This window comes from Trachemys scripta, chromosome 3, assembly GCF_013100865.1.
Source record: "Trachemys scripta elegans isolate TJP31775 chromosome 3, CAS_Tse_1.0, whole genome shotgun sequence".
Taxonomy (NCBI): Eukaryota; Metazoa; Chordata; order Testudines; family Emydidae; genus Trachemys; species Trachemys scripta.
Genome location: NC_048300.1, coordinates 108,017,820 through 108,033,792, shown reverse-complemented (window position 1 = coordinate 108,033,792; position 15,973 = coordinate 108,017,820). Strand labels below are relative to the sequence as shown.

The 15,973-nt window shown below is 39.3% G+C and overlaps 1 protein-coding gene across 5 annotated transcripts in view; it reads left to right on the top strand.

The window, feature by feature from the left end:
• The first annotated feature begins 2,053 nt into the window (after positions 1 to 2,053).
• Positions 2,054 to 15,973, top strand: part of L3MBTL3 (L3MBTL histone methyl-lysine binding protein 3) — a 158,109-nt gene continuing 144,189 nt past the window's right edge. The window contains exons 1-2 of one of the 5 annotated variants that reach the window (XM_034765689.1): positions 2,054 to 2,121; positions 12,360 to 12,471. In XM_034765689.1, the coding sequence (XP_034621580.1) occupies positions 12,370 to 12,471 (102 nt within the window). In that variant the 5' untranslated portion in view covers positions 2,054 to 2,121; positions 12,360 to 12,369. Of the gene's footprint in view, positions 2,122 to 3,724; positions 4,013 to 5,776; positions 5,899 to 11,457; positions 11,673 to 12,359; positions 12,472 to 15,361; positions 15,464 to 15,973 lie in introns of those variants that run through there. The other 4 variants (XM_034765690.1, XM_034765692.1, XM_034765691.1 and 1 more) reach the window with 4 other exon arrangements.

The window sequence follows — 15,973 nt, the reverse complement described above, 5'->3', positions numbered from 1 at the left end:
GTTTATTGGTACTCAGTATTTGTGAAAATCATTTTCTGAATAAATTTCATCTCTTCATTCTTCACTGTGTTAAAGTAAAAAATATTCTCTTTCTTTAGTATCTTTTGGATCATTGCTCTGTAATAGTTTAAATCTATGGTTTTAAAGTATGTCGATTATCTAATTAAGCTAATACATTTTCTGTAATTAGTTTCTTATTACATGTTTAATGAATGGAATTGATGCCTATGCAGAGTATCTGACCTAAACAGCTATAAGAAATGTCAACCATGACACAGTTGTGATGTGTAACACTAAGGCCCCAATTCTGCAAATGTGTCTGGGCTTGACTTTACTACCATCAATGGATCCACCCATGCTAGTAGAGTTAAACAAATGTATAAGTCATTGCAGTATGGAGCCTTAGTAAGGCCCTTATTCAGCAAGGTACCTAATTTAAAGCACTTGAGTAGCCCCAAGTTACATATATTCTTAAATAAATATCTTGCTGAATGGGGGCCCAAGATTGAAAGATCTTCTCCTGGCAGGGACTATGTAATGTTATGAATGTATAGTGCCAAACACAATGGAGTCTCAATCTTGATTGGGCCTCCAGGTGTCTACTGCAATACATACATAACAAACACTATTTATAATAAAGGTGGCCATTTATTATTTTTTGCTTTTTAATTAGGCCTTTTAGCTAGTTATCCTTGACTTTCATTGATGAGCATTTGTTGTCATGTGTTAATTTGTTGTTATTAATATTTAGTGCTGATATTTGTCATCCACTTGAAATACTTATTCCTGTTCATTATGAGTTGTGATCACCTGGGCCTGATACTGCCATTGACTTTATTTACATTTCCAAATACAGAACAATGGAAATTTTGAGTGTGGATCATTGGCAGGATGAGCAAAAGGAAACTCAAGATGCTAAGTCTGAAGTTATATATGTTATATATACAAGAATAACGGATAACAAAATATTGAAAGCTGAAAATTCAGTTTTGATTACTTATTTTTCAAACTTAAAAGGAAAAGTAATTCTTCTGTCTGAAAAATTTCTACTTATTGTTAGACCCCTTATGATACTATAACTACAATTATTGTTCTTTTTTCAGTTTGTTTACTTTGTACATTTGAGAGCACTCTGTGTACAGTCAATTTCATTTTCCCTGTGTAGTTAATTAGGCCTTGTGCCCATGTGCTGCTGCATTGAATTCAGTGGGTTTTTCCACACTGGGACTCCATTTGGGTGCAGGGGTCTGCACTAGCAGATTAGGGGCCTTCAATTGTCAGCTTTCTTTGGACTTTTTGTACTGCAGTAAGGGAGAGTTATTGGTAAAAATAGGATATTGTGATAGTGAACTGTGATACCTGAAATTACTTTTTAAACTTATAAACTAATTAGATTTCAAGCTAACTGTGTCCCTTTATTATTGAAGATTTTAGCATTGCACAAACAATATTTTTGTGTAACACAAAATTAGGTTGATACTGCACTGAGCTAGATAACAGAAGACCCCCCAACACCTATATGGAGCTTCACTATCCAGTGCAAAGGTCTGCTTGTGTAGAGCAGCTTGCAAGATCAGGATCTTAATTATTGTCATGTACTCATCATATGTTTCACCTAGTTCTATAGTTGTTTTTGTGTCCCCCCCCCATATGGGGGCATATTCCTATATATAAAACCTTTTCCAGACTCCTGGTACTGACTTCACAGATTTAACAGTACCTGATGGGACTTATTACTATTAGATCCTCCCCCTATAAAGAAAAGTAATATTTAAAGGAAGCCCAAACCTAAAAATAGTAAACGACTGCTGCATTTTTCTCCTTATTATTCCTTCAACGTCGGCATTAAATCAGTGGAGATGATGCACCTAAGCCGTAGCTGTTGTTTGTGGCTGTATTTTTGGTAACACTGATTATTGCTGCTGCTGCTGCTTCCCGGAGGCTCAGGCGCAGCGGCAGCTAGAGCGAGGGGAGGAAGAATGAGACACCCCGGCGGCAGCGGCAGCAGCAGTTTCCCCTTTCCCCAGCCCTGACTCCACGGGCGCATGCTCACTTGTGCCCGCAGCCCTGGACCATATTTGTCAGGACTACTCGAGAGACGGAGAAAGAGAGATTGGGGGGGTAAGAAGCGGCTGGTTCTGATCTAATCTGTGACCCCGTTAGGGCGGTGCAATGCAAACGGCTGGTGATGGTTTTTAATTTCCCCCCTTAGGTGAAGATGAAAGTTAGAGAGCGCGCGAGAGATAAAGGGAGACGCACCTCCTCTCCCTTCCTTACGAAACATATCTGGGGAAGCGGAGAAGGGTGTGTGTATGGGGGGTAGGGGGCTTCTCCACCCCCACCTCTGCAGCAAGGATGGAACTTAATGCAGGGGAAAGTGGGCAAGTGACTCTCAAGTGGCTGGAGAGCGGGTGGGTCACTGGGTATCTCCCTAAATAATAAGTGTGTGAGTGTGAAAGAGGAACAAAAGAGAGAGCGAGAGAGGTGCCTTGTATTTATTTATTTTTCTTCCCAAACACACGAAGGGTGGACTAGAGAGAGGAGGGAGCTGCTGGGAAATGTGGACGGGGGGAGCGGGGGTTGGAGGGAGGAGGAAGGAGAGAAACATTTTGCAGACCTGCCCCACCAATGAGCTTGTCAGTTGGCTCCATTTAATGACACTTATGGGGCACTGTTGTGTCGCTAGGAACAATGTAACGTGGGTGCAGCGGCTAGAATTTGGAGGGGGGGGGAGTGCATGAGTGTGTGCGTGCGAGGTTCATATTGGCAGGTTCCCGACACCCCAAAGGGAAGAGAGGCGTAAGGGCTTCAGGGGGCAATGGGCAGAAGACAGGGGCTTTTTCACACCCCGATTTTCGCGTCTTGAAGCGGCGAGCGGTGGCGGCTGCCGGGGTATACCGGTTGAACGTGCAGCGTGTCCCTTGTGCAAAGGCCTGTTCAGCGCACGGCAGAGAGAGTTTGCATTTTCTTCTGCTTCTACACTTTGTGTGAGTGTGTATGGGGGATATTTAAAATATCATCTCCCAATTTCCGCCATTTTGGGGAAAGTTTGCACACACACACACACACGTACAAAAAAAAAAAAAAGGAAAAAAAGAAGCTCCTGGCAATTTTTTAAGAAAGGGGTGGGGGCGGGGGGCAGTCTGGCTGGAGCGTGTTTGGTTCCTGTCGGTGGCGTGTGCGGAGCTTCTCTCTCTGCTGTAGACGTGGGGAGTGGGGTGGCTCCTGGCTCTCCGAGGGGGCTGTATGCGATTCATGGGGGGCTTGGCTCCTGTCACTCTAGGGACTGTAGAGTTGTGCTGGGGGGGCTTCTGGAGGACGGCTTGTGTGTGTGCGCGCGCGCGTGCTGACACATGTGTAGAAATGTGTGCCTAGTGGGGGGGGGCAGCAGTTCCACAAGTTGTGGATTGTTGCTTACCCTATAGATTTGGGGGGGAGTATTCTCTTCCCCCCCCCCCCGCTTCCTGCAGCCTGTGTGCACAATAACAGGATATCTACCAGCCACTTGCTCTAATGGGTGATGAGGCAGCAAGTTGGGGTGGGGGTGGAAGGCGCTCGCACAAAGCGCCCGCCCGCCCCCTCCCCAGCGACGGGAATGAACGTGGGACACAGAGCGGGCCGGGGAACACAAGCTTTGCTAAGCGGCCGTGGGGGTGCAGACGTGCAGGGGGCGGACTCAAGTTCCTCCCCCCCCCGTTCCTCTTCTCCCTCCCCCCCCCCCCATCGTGGGAGCGGACGCGCCCGAGAGCGTGAGAGAAAAGTTTTCGCGAGGGGCTGGCTGCGCCTCCCCAAGGCGGGAGGCTGGGGATGCGGAGAGTAGCTGGCTCCTGGGGGAGGGAGAGTCCTCCCGCAGCTCTGCCTTTACCTTCCCCTTAGGAAGGAGGGTAATTTCTCTTCCAGGGGACTTTGGAGATTGGCTGAGCACGAGCGAGGAGGGTTCACTAGCAAATCTCCCGAGTCCGCCGGAGAGCACTCGCCCTCCTCCCCGGGGGTGGGGATGGGGGAGGAGAAGGTAAGTTTCCCTCTGACTTGGGTTGAGTGAGGGAAGTCAACCTCCCCTTCCCGGATCCCGGCCCCGTCTGCAGCAAGGGGGTGGGGGTGGGGGTGGGGAATCACAGGGGCCCGGTGCACAAGCAGAGTCCCTCTCTCGTTATGCAACTTCCTCAGGAGCGCTTTGCGCCCAGTTCCTACCCGCACAACTGCGCGCTCGCTCCTGCGCTCACCCTCGGCGTGGGCATTGCTGCCGGGCAGACAGCTGAGCGAGGAGCGCTCCCTTCTGCCTGCCCCCGCCCCGTGCTGATTCCCTGGCGCTTTAATTGCGCGGGGTAGGCTTTGCCCGTGTTTATCTACTAAGAATCGCGTCGCTCTGTTGTTGCGCAAACCCTCCAGTAGCCTGTGCTCTGGTGGGATTGTTAATCGTGGGGACGCCAGGAAGGTGCATGCAAATACTTTCGGCGTTTTGATTTCTGCCCTAGTTTTCGGGAAGATATGGATCTGAGTTCAGTACTTGAAAGTTTCAAGTGCGGCAAAAGAATGCAGCAAAAGTGGCCAAGGAGGGACCTCTACTGGTGGAACTGAGATATCCACCCTAGGGAGGAAAATGCAAAGTCGGCCTGCAGTTTGTAGTTACCTCTGATTTCCTTTTAGATGTCAAGATTAATCTCAAAGGAATGCTCAGGCAAAAATATCTGATTAAGAGCATGTTTCTTCTACTGTTACAGTACAACTCTAGATGTACATTTTGAAAAGTGACTAGTGGGTTTTTTGGTCCCCGTCCCCCCCTTCCCCACTTGTCACCATAAAGGGGTCTGGTTTTCAGAGGTTGGGTTCTCAGCAGTTCCTGAAAATTAGGCCCCTTAAGGTATCATTCACAGGCTAGGCACAGAAAAATGCCTAGCTTTTGATATTGTAGGTCACGGTTGTTTTCTTGAATTATCTTTATTACTAATAACACCATGTGTAATAAATTTGAAAGTTTTAAAACTAGTTAACTTTTAGGCAGTTTAATTTTGCAATTTTACTCAGATTGACCACAGCTGGTCATTTTCACTTTTGTTTTTACTCATGAATTGGCACCATATTTTTAGGGCTAGCAATAGAACGGTGAGTGTTGAAATAAAAACCGAAACACCAAGTTTTCTATTCACATTGTTTTAAAAAAGCTGATTTTACCAACCCCCCCCCAAAACCCCCCCCCAAAAAACTACGTTCTAAAATAATAAAATATTTCTAAGCAACTTTAAACATAATGTGCACTTTAGGAGAGTGATTCCTTACAAAGGAAAAGTATATGATTCCCAATAGCTTGGGTAACTGACTTTAATATTAACATCTATGGGAGAAAAACTAGAGATTGAAGATGCTGGGTCATTTTGTTTAAATTCTGAGAAGTGTAGTTTAATTGGCATTCTCTGTAGTATATGTTCAACTGCTATGTACAGTCTAATTTTTTTAAATGAATCAAGCAAATGAAGTGCTATAGATCTGTCTTCTCTTTGGGAGACTATTCCATAGTGTAATAAACATATTTGTTATGAAATGTTCATTTACATTTAATTTGCTGTTAATGTTATATCTTTCATTTTAAGTCAGCTTCATTTAATCACTTTATCTAGAAGGGTGCTTTTAAAAGTCCCAAGAGCTTGTAAGAAAAAAAGGAATTGTTTGACTACATTGTGAATGTTTGTTTTCCTCTTAATGACCAAACACTTGTTGAGTTTAATTGGGCTTCACCTGTTGTATGTGGAGAGAGCAGAGGGATTGCTGATTGAATGGGTGACTTTATTTTTTGTGTTACTTTATTTACCCTTCATCTTTTTTTATGCTGCTTATAATTAGGATGGAGGAGTGTGTATGTTGTGGAGGCGGAGACTGAGGAATCAATGGCTGCACAACATGGTGATTACAAAAGACAGAGAGTTATTGTGCATATGTAGTAGTAGCTTGTTGAGTACTTCAAGAGCAGATCTGCTGATCATAAGAGCAAATGTGCTGTGAACTACACGAAGTCTGAGAGAAAGAAAAGTCTGTAAATGCAATAATGCAGTGGCTATATTAAGAGCCGGAGAGACTTGAATTCTGTGTTAAAGACAAAGTGGCAGATGGGAGCTGGTCTCTGAGCAGAAAAGAATGGCCAACTATGCAGTGAAATTAACTAGGGGGATCTTATTTCTCCTAAAAATGAATATTTCAAAGTAAGTGAGATGAAGTACAGCAGAAAGATTCTATGAAGTACAGTACTGTCCAGAGAGACATCCAATCAGGAGTTGTGAAGAACCAGTACTTTTAGTCCAAGGAACAAATAAAAGTAGGCTGAAGTTTATTGTAAATCTTGGCCATCTGGCTCAAATCATTAAGAGAAACTAAAGAACGGGGCATCAGAGTTCTTTTGCTTAGAAATACTGTCGATTAGATTAAACCTCCACTCAGGACTGCATACACCATAACAGATTACACAACAGATCAAGTGGTTCACTTGAAAAATTTTGCCTTTGTGTCGTCTCTAAACAACATTGGAGATATCAGTGATAGACTTTTTTAGATTGGTGGCATAACTGTTTACTGAGTAAGTATTATTATGGTGCTCTAAACTATAGATAGTTAAAAAGACATTAAACAAGGGCTGTTTCTGTTAGAAAATATTACCCATTTTCTAGCAGTGGTGCAGCAATTTTAGTGTTAGCAATGGTGTAAACACACAAGCAGAGATGGGGCTCAGATGCAAACATCTTATACCTTTACTAGCAGAGATGGGGTGCAGATGCATTGTTGCTGAAAAATGGGTGCCAGATTTTCTAGTATAGATGCAGCTGGAGAACATCTATGGAGAAAGACATTAAACTATCATACTGGTAGGGAGGTACAACCATATGGAAGTGTTGCTGGAGAATCCAGTGAAGAGGAAAGATGTAACAACTAAAATAAGAAAGTGGATAGAAAGGAGATAGAAATAATATTAAAGGGATATACCCTAAAAGCTACTCAGTTTTAAAAAAGAGTAAGTTACAAATTATTACAAATTATTACCTGCGCTTGGGTCCCTCTGCCAGTGTTGATGGTTTTACGGTCACAAATTCTTTTTTTTTTTTTTTTTTTTAGTAGCTTTTCTCCCAGTGGCTAAATTAAAGACCTCCATGAACAGTTATAGGAACCTGACTGATTAGATATGGAAAAAAGTGAAACTTACTGTACACAAAGTGCTGTCAAATGCACAAAGTAAACAAACTGTAAAAAGAGAGAGATTTTTCTCTAATATCTTTTCTTTAGTTGTATTTGGTGTTTGTGACAGTACTTTAAAGAGACTCAGGGGTGTGACTTTTTTTTCTAGTTCATGGCACCCCTGTAAGTAGTGAGGGGAAAAAATTAAGAAAGAAAGAAAACCGTTAGTGTGTAGGGGGAGTAAGAGTGTGAAATATACCCAACCTGCTTCCCACAGAGGAAATTAAATGATCACTTAAAGGGATGGTGGGCCCAATCTAGTAATTTTACAGTGAGGAAGGGGTAATTCTACTGCCTAGTACTCCAACAAGTGCAGTCCCACTGCATTTGTTGTCAATGGGACTATAATTTACACAGATCTGTGACTAGAAAAGGAGGAGCCTGGGTTGTCTGAGGAGAGGCTTTTTGCAGGTGGCAATGTCTAACTTTCCCAGCATGTGGCTTTGTGGGGCATGGTGGTGCTGGTATTTTTCAGCCTACCTGTGATACTAGGTTGCCTCCTTTTGCTCTCTGCAGTAACAGCAGCCCTTGACAATTTTCACTTAGTTCAAGGGCTGAGCCGCTGCTACTTATGAGTCCATCACTGGTACCATAAGAGAAAATGGATAGCCTTTCAGCTCCCATTGGATAGAGGTTATAGATTAATAGGTTGGGAGCCCTAATGCATTGTATCGCCATCTGACCCACACACTTTCACTCTGATGCATTACAGCAAAGACATGCATGTCTGTCTGTCTAATCTACTTACCTAGGTCCCGTATACTAAACCCATCGTAGTGGTACCTAAGTGTCTGAAAAGAGTGATACACAAGTAGATTCTGTTGACCCGGTAGTAATATCTCTAGTTTTGAGATCCACTGTCTTCATTGCTGAGCATTTCTGTAATGAATTGGGCCCACTCTCTTGCTAAAAATTATACATACAAGTTCTCTTCAAATTTACAGATAAGACCTTAGATTATCAGAACTTGGGTAGGTGACAGGTAACTTTTTCAAGCATTGACTTAAATAATGAATGCTTCTATTAGCATTGATTTTTGACGCATTCAGTACCTAACCTTACAATTACTTTTTTTTTAAATGCTTGCACATTTAATTGACATATCCCTCCCATATCTTTGCTTGAAATCTTTAAGTAGAGAAACTTGCAACAGATGAGACTATCTTAATTTTTTTAACTCTATTATTCTTTGTGTCTGTTCTGTGATGCATGCATTCCTTATTGATTCCAGTTGGTAAAGATAAATGCTTTTCTAAAGAAGGTGTGCAATCTTATTTCAGATACTTGGTTGTTTTAATAAAAATGTTAAATATGTATAAAGCAGAAAGCTCATATTCAAATATTTAAGCTGTGCTTTGCCTCTTCAAACCGCAGAAACATTAATTAATCCTCACAACATATCTGAAAATACTATGTTTTACAGATGAGAAAATTAAGGAGAGAAGTGATTTCTTCAAGGCATATGGCAGATGCTGCCATAGGTCCTAATCTAAAGCCCATTGAAGTCAATGGAAAGGTTCCTATTGATTTAAATGGGCTTTATATCAGGCTTTTTGAACTCAGATGTTCTAAGCTCTTAGTGTAATCTAACGATTAGGACATAGAACCGTCTCTTGCTGTTAAGGTTTGGCACAATACTTCCATTATTTGTCCACAACTTATCTCTCTATATGACTACTATTTTCATAAAGCACCATATATGATTTGCAAAATGGGGTATTATCAATTCAAAGAACCATCAAATCAAAGCTTTAAAGGATAAAAAGAAAATAAGGAGTTGATAGATACACAGTAGTCTTCATTATTCTGTGTTATATAGATGTAGATACAGCATATGATTTTTATCCTTTCCTTTAATTTCTTCACTGCTGTTCTAATTTCTTTCATTGGCCTGTTTCTTTCTCCTTACCACCTACAGTAGAGGAAGTTGTTTAGAGCTAGCAGTCTCAGATTTTTCTTCATTTTTATAGTCAAGACCCCAGGAAGCAGAGATTTTGTCGAATACAGGTGCCTCTAGCAACTAAACTTGTTATTGGTCAGCACAATATAACAGTCCCATGGTATTATCAGCCCATGGAGAGAGGACTGTCCTGAAGTCTGGAAGAGAGTACCAGTGATTGAAAATAAAAATTGTGCCTGTAATGTTGGTTTAATTTTTTTAAAAAGGGAAAAACACGAATGAGTGTTGTTTGCATCCTGAACCCTATTTTTTTTTGCTCTGTTTTTTATGCTTGCCGAACAGTAGAGTCTAGAAAACATGTTAATCACTTCTTGAGGCCTTCAGTGGAGAGATGGTTAGCTACAATCAAATTAATATGTATATGGCCTGCTTGAGAAACACATACATATAGCCCTTTGTGGTCAATATTCCCTTTTCTTCTGTCTCTTAAAAATATATATCTTGTTTAAGAAGATTAGGTTGTAAGGGTTATTTTTCCTTCCTAATTAATTCTTCTCAAATGACAGTGCTACAGAGCATTCTCCGTGCTGAGAGGAGCACCAGCAGAGACTGGGGAGACAGCTGTAATTTCTGTCTGCCCCTCCCCAGTAAGAGGCAGGACCTTCTCTGGCAAGGTATTGGGCAACTGGGAGAAGCATGCCTCAGCAGCCTTAAGCCATTAGAACACTTACACTATAACAAATAAACCTACAGATTGGATTACTGCAGTGTGCTGTAAACGGGGGGATATTTTAAGATTACTTGGAAACTTCAGCTAATACAGAATGCAGCTGCCCATTTGCTTAGCCAAGCTACTCAGAGCACATTACACCAGTCATCTTAAAACTGCATTGGCTTCCAGTTTGTTTCCAGATACAATCCAAGTTGTTAGCTCTTTATGGTTTATGGCTTGGATCATGTGTTTCCGTGAGAGGACTGCCTCTATCTTTAGGTCCTACTATTGTATTTTAGATCAGCTGCAGCATGCCCAGAGTTATATGTCTGTAAGTTGGAGAGGGGATTCTTGGTGGGTCTTAGTTTTGGAATTAACTTCCTTCCTTGGTCAGATGGAGTTCATATCTGTTGAACTTTGGTGATATCTGAACATCCCTCTCACTATAAATGTTAGAATATAGTTGTTGTTTTTTTTTTTGCAGGTCTAGGATTTGTTTAGTTTTACACTGGGCTGGTGTAGATTTATTTATACCTTTTTATTAAAAAAGAATATTACGTGCACCTAGAACACATTTTATAATCTCATTATATTTAATCATAGACATTAGAGCTAAAAACCATCCAGTTCATCTTCCTGCCAATTCAAGATTGTAAAGTTTTGTCACAATACTCTCTTTAGGCCCAGATGCCTGCCTCTCAAGTCTCTGAACCCCAGCTATCACATGCACAGGAACAGTGGTTCCTCATTGAGGTCCTACACTCTTACTCATGTTGAGTAGTACCTCTTTAGTGGGACTATTAATGAAGTAAGGCATTACTCACAGTGGGTAAAGGTGGTAGAATCAGGCCCTGGGAGAACTACTGCTAAAAATGGGAGGAAAACCTACCGAAATGTAAAGGCTATCACAATTGTGGATCCCAAAATAGAGACTAAATATTGAAATGACCACTTCTAAGGGAAAGCTGGACAGCGTAACCTAATCTAATTGCATACTGTTCCTTGAGTTAGAGCTGTTTGAATAACTCAAAACATTTTTATTCTCAAATTTTTTTTCATAAACTTTAAAAAATCCTAAATTCCCTTCTGCTGTGTTTACACCCCTTTCTTAAACTCTGCTTTCTGTGACTGAACAAGTGAGTAAATTCACTTAGAGCAGTGTTTCTGTAAACAGCATATTTTAAGAAAAGATTGGAGAATATTTGTGGGAAATTGATTTTGAACTTTTAAACAGGAACATTCCCACCAGAAACCTGATTCTAAGAGTAATTATCAAACACTTCTGGAACAGAGACAATACTGTGTGACTTACATGTCCAATTGAAACCAACCAACATTTTGAATTTCAAATATTGAATATTTGGAACAAACTGCTTGCAAACGATCTGCAAGCTAAGTTTTAGTCTCAGAAAGTATTTTGTAAATAAATATGAATAGCAACTAAAGTTGAAAAAACTGTAAGCTGCTAATGGACAGTTCATGAACCAAAAGAGAAACTAAACTATTGGCTACAAATAATTCACTTGTACAGATTATAGTAGTCTTTAAAAAAAGACTCTGGTTTCACTTTGAACAAACAGAAAATCAAGTGCAGTTCCATAATTTGAAGATTCTTGGGTTTACAAGAATGTGAGGAAGGTGAAGAGTTAATATCCTTGCTTGACAAATGGCTGCTAGAGATTTTGCAATTCAATGTAACTGATGACCCTTTCATGATTGCCAGGGGGATTGGATCACAACCGGGGAAAGTGACAAGTGCTGTACAACTATTATTTCTTGTGTAACTGATTTGAGAGAGACTTCTACAGCAGCAAAGGGCATTGAAATCCATCATTTATAAGGGTAAACAAATCCTTTTTCTTCTGGGTTCGCTACAGTGAAGCAAAAGGAGATCTAATAAAACAACAACGCTCAAAGTGTGTGTGTGCGCGTGTGTATAAATATATATATTTAAGAAGATGTTTGCATAAAGTATTGTATTCATTATGTTCAACTTCATGCCTGGGGTAAAGACTAGTTGGAGGATTTTGTTTATTCTGAGTCAACCAGCAAACTCTATTGTGAACTCTAGAAGTGAGGTTTAATTTGAACTTGGGTAAGAAACTCACCTAAGCATATTACCAGCTATAAAGAAAAGCTAGCTTTCTTAATCAGTACTTCACATATATGCTTGTATTTGTTTCTTGCTTCCTCCGTGTATAAAAAATGCAATTTTCTCATGTAAGCCTGTGTGCAATTTGAATTTTCTGATTTCCCTCCTATCCAGCCTATCCCCATTAATGAATGGTGGATGGACTGCTGGTGGTTTTTTTTTTTTTTTTTAAGGATTACCAAAGATAGGTGCCTTACTTTTGTGGCATTAGCTCATATCTTCTGCACCTTGATAAAGCAAGTTATGTGTGTTCTGGATGTGAGTGGAAGGACAATTTGATATTCATTGTGTAAAGTGCTTGAAGAAATGTCCATGAATGAAACATCAACTCGGAGTTAGGTTTTATCTGAAAATGTTTTCTCTTTTATTTTTTCCAGTGCATGCATCATGAATGAATCTGCCTCGAGTGCAAGTGGCCAAGAGTTTGATGTATTTAGTGTTATGGACTGGAAGGATGGCATAGGTACACTGCCAGGAAGTGACCTGAAGGTAAGATAATATAATGTGTTTTTAAAAGACTGTAATAAAAACTGCATAAATGCATAGGGAAGAGGGGGGAGTATGTATCATTCACTGGTCAGTGGGTGTTGTGTTCCTCTCTGTACCTGGTCCACAGAGGATATGAGTCTGTTACAACCCTCAGCTAAAGGTTATTTAAGCTGAAGCTGTAGAAACTCATGCTTTTAGCTCTAGAGGTCCCTGGTTTAATCCCTGGTGTCTGTTAAAATGGCAGCTGTCACATAGACACACAAATACACAGGATAAGCATGAGTACAACTCTTAAGCCAGAGTTCGAGTGCCCAAAAGCCAGTAAGTCTCAAAAGCTGAGGCTGAACAATCAACTTTAAAATGATACTGTCGATTTTAAATCTGTTGTTGTTTGCAGTGTTGTTGTAGCTGTGTTGGTCCTAGGATGTTGGTGAGGTAATGTTTTTTGTTGGACTAACAGACCTGAAGAAAAGCTCTTCGTAGCTCAAAAGATTGTCTCTTTCACCCTCAGAGATTACCTCATCCACCTTGTCTCTCTAACTTAAAATCTAATCAATTTTAAAAATGATGCACATAAATGGGGAAATTCACCCCAGTAGGGGTATCAAATGAATACATCTGATTGTTAGGACATTTTAGAAGTTTGAATAATACTTCTGTTTTATCTTTTCCAAAGTATAGATCATGACTGCATGTTTACTAGGGTGTAATGATAAGTAACATTTTAAATATTAGGAAATACTAAAGTTAAAAAAATAAAATATACATTTATATCTAGTAGTTCTGGTTTTTCTCTTTAGGCTTTCAAGCCTGCTTGCAGAAGGCCTTCAGCTGCTTAACAAAAGATATGGCTAGTATATCAGAGACCCTTTCTCACAAAGTTGTTATTAATGAAAATAGAATTTTTATGTAATTCCACTCAGAATGACATTGGTGAGGTGTTTTTATAGTATATTTTTTAAACAGGGTCTCAGATATTCATTTATAAAACGAACAGGAATACTTGTGTCACCTTAGAGACTAACAAATTTATTTGAGCTTAAGCTTTCGTGGGCTACAGCCCACTTCATCAGATGCATAGAATGGAACATATAGTAAGAAGATATATATACATACAGAGAACATAGAAAAGGTGGAAGTAGCCATACCAACTGTAAGAGGCTAATTAATTAAGTTGAGCTATTATCGGCAGGAGAAGGAAAAAAAAAACTTTTGTAGTGATAATCAAGATGGCCCATTTTAGACAGTTGACAAGAAGGTGTGAGGATACTTAACATGGGAAAATAGATTCAATAACTTGATGATCACTACAAAAATTTTTTTTCTCCGGCTCCACCTTTTCATGTTCTCTGTATGTATTTATAGCTTCTTACTATATGTTCCATTCTATGCATCTGATGAAGTGGGCTGTAGCCCATGAAAGCTTATGCTCAAATAAATTTGTTAGTCTCTAAGGTGCCACAAGTACTCCTGTTCTTTTTGCGGATACAGACTAACACGGCTGCTCTGGGTTAAAGAACTGTATGTCCACTGGTGTTTTAAGATTGTGTTGTTGGAATGAAGTGCCCTAGAAAGTGGGAAATGGGTTTCAAATATAGGATAAATATATTATAAATGTCTTTTTGACTACATTACATTTAAAAATAATATTTTGGAATGCTTAGGGAATAGGATGGACAGAGCATATTGCAATGCCATTGTATAAATCAGTGGTATACCCTTAGCTGGAGTAATGTGATTAGTTCTAGTCACCTTATTTAAGACAAGAGAGAGCAGAAACCAGGGTGGTTTGCTTTGACAGTGAGTTAGGTCACCAATCTTAATAATGATTTAAATCAGCAAGCAGGAAGCCTGGATTTAAATAATAGATTATGATTGAGTCTTGCATTTGTACTTTTTAGTTATTTTCCTAGCGAGAGGTTGATTTCATTGGTTGGTAACTATTAAAGTATGTTGATTGGCAACTAAATATAGCCTTTACACTAAATTTGGTGCTTCTTTCTGCTAACTAGGAGGGTGCACTACATCTATACATGTTTTTAAGCCGTTATATAGTTTACCTTAGATTTATTCAGATTCTTAATTTTTACATTTTTATGTTAGAAAATGGTGAATGATACATTTCCTGTTTACTAGATTATTTAATTTATTTTTTATTGGAAATTCAAATTTAATAGTGCACAAAAAACAGCTTTTAAAAATTAAGTAGAACTACCTTAAATATGCTAGATACCTAAGAATTTTTTTTTATCAAAAAGTTTATCAAAACATGTTTTGCATTTATAACTAATTTATTAAATGAAGACGGTATTGCCTGTAGTCAGTAAATTGAACTGATTGTTTCTGATTATCATGTCCTTCAAGTTTTTAGAACTAGTAGAATTTACCCTATTTCACCTAGTTTTTATTCATAGATTGGAAGAGGAAAACAAGCCTTCCTGTTTTTTTTTTTAAACTTCCAACTAGTTTATTAAGTTTGAATGTACTAGTCATTGAACTGAACTAGTTGAATTAACTGAAATAAAGAAAATATTCTCTCTGCACCAGCAGAGAAGGGTCTTGCTGTCAAAAACTGGTTCAGCACTTCAACAAATTCAAGTTCCAGGTGCTTAGCCAGTGATTTCCTTGTGGTTGGGAGTTTGATTTTCTTTAAAACTTGACAGCAAATATGTACTGCTTAATATTATTTTTGTATTTAATTTAGATTATTTAAATAAGTGTTAGTAAGTATAGGGCTTAACATAGGTTGTCAATTTCTGATTTAATTTTAAATAAGGTTATTTAATTGGTTAATTGAATTTAAATTAAAAAATCTTATTTCAATAAAAGAATCTGCTTTAATTTTTTTTAAAATAAATCATTGATTTTTATCCACTGTGGCAGAAACAGAGGTGGCTCAAAGATGGGCAACAACATTATTAGAGGCATGGAAAAACTTCCATGTGAAGAGTGATTGAAAAGATTGGGTCTGGCACCTGAGGCCCCAAGTCAGGTATGCACTAAGTATATGGTTAAGTATATCCCTCTTCAAGAAAGCATGAACTTAAATTTAAACATATGCTTAAATTCCCTAGACTTTAATTGGATTTAAGCATGTGCTTATATGCTTGGTGGATAGGGATGCTTTCCTGAATCTGGGCTTTAGAGAAGACACAAGTAAGAGGGAATACAATAAAGGTATACAAAATACTGAATGGTGTAGAGAAGGTAGATTAGGCAAATCTATTAATCCGTTCTCATAATATAAGAACAAAGGAATGTTAAATGAAACTGAAATGAAAGGCAGAAAATGTAAAAACTGATGAAAGAAAATACATTTTCACAGAATGCACAATTAGCTTGGAGGAATGCATTGTCATGATCTCATGGAGGTCAAGAGCTTAGAAGACTTCACAAACAGATTGGATGTTTATGTGGATAACAAGCATATCTAGAATTAGAGTAAGGATTTAAAAACAAGTTTTGGAAGGAATATAAACTTTATAAGTTAGCCTCTAAGTAG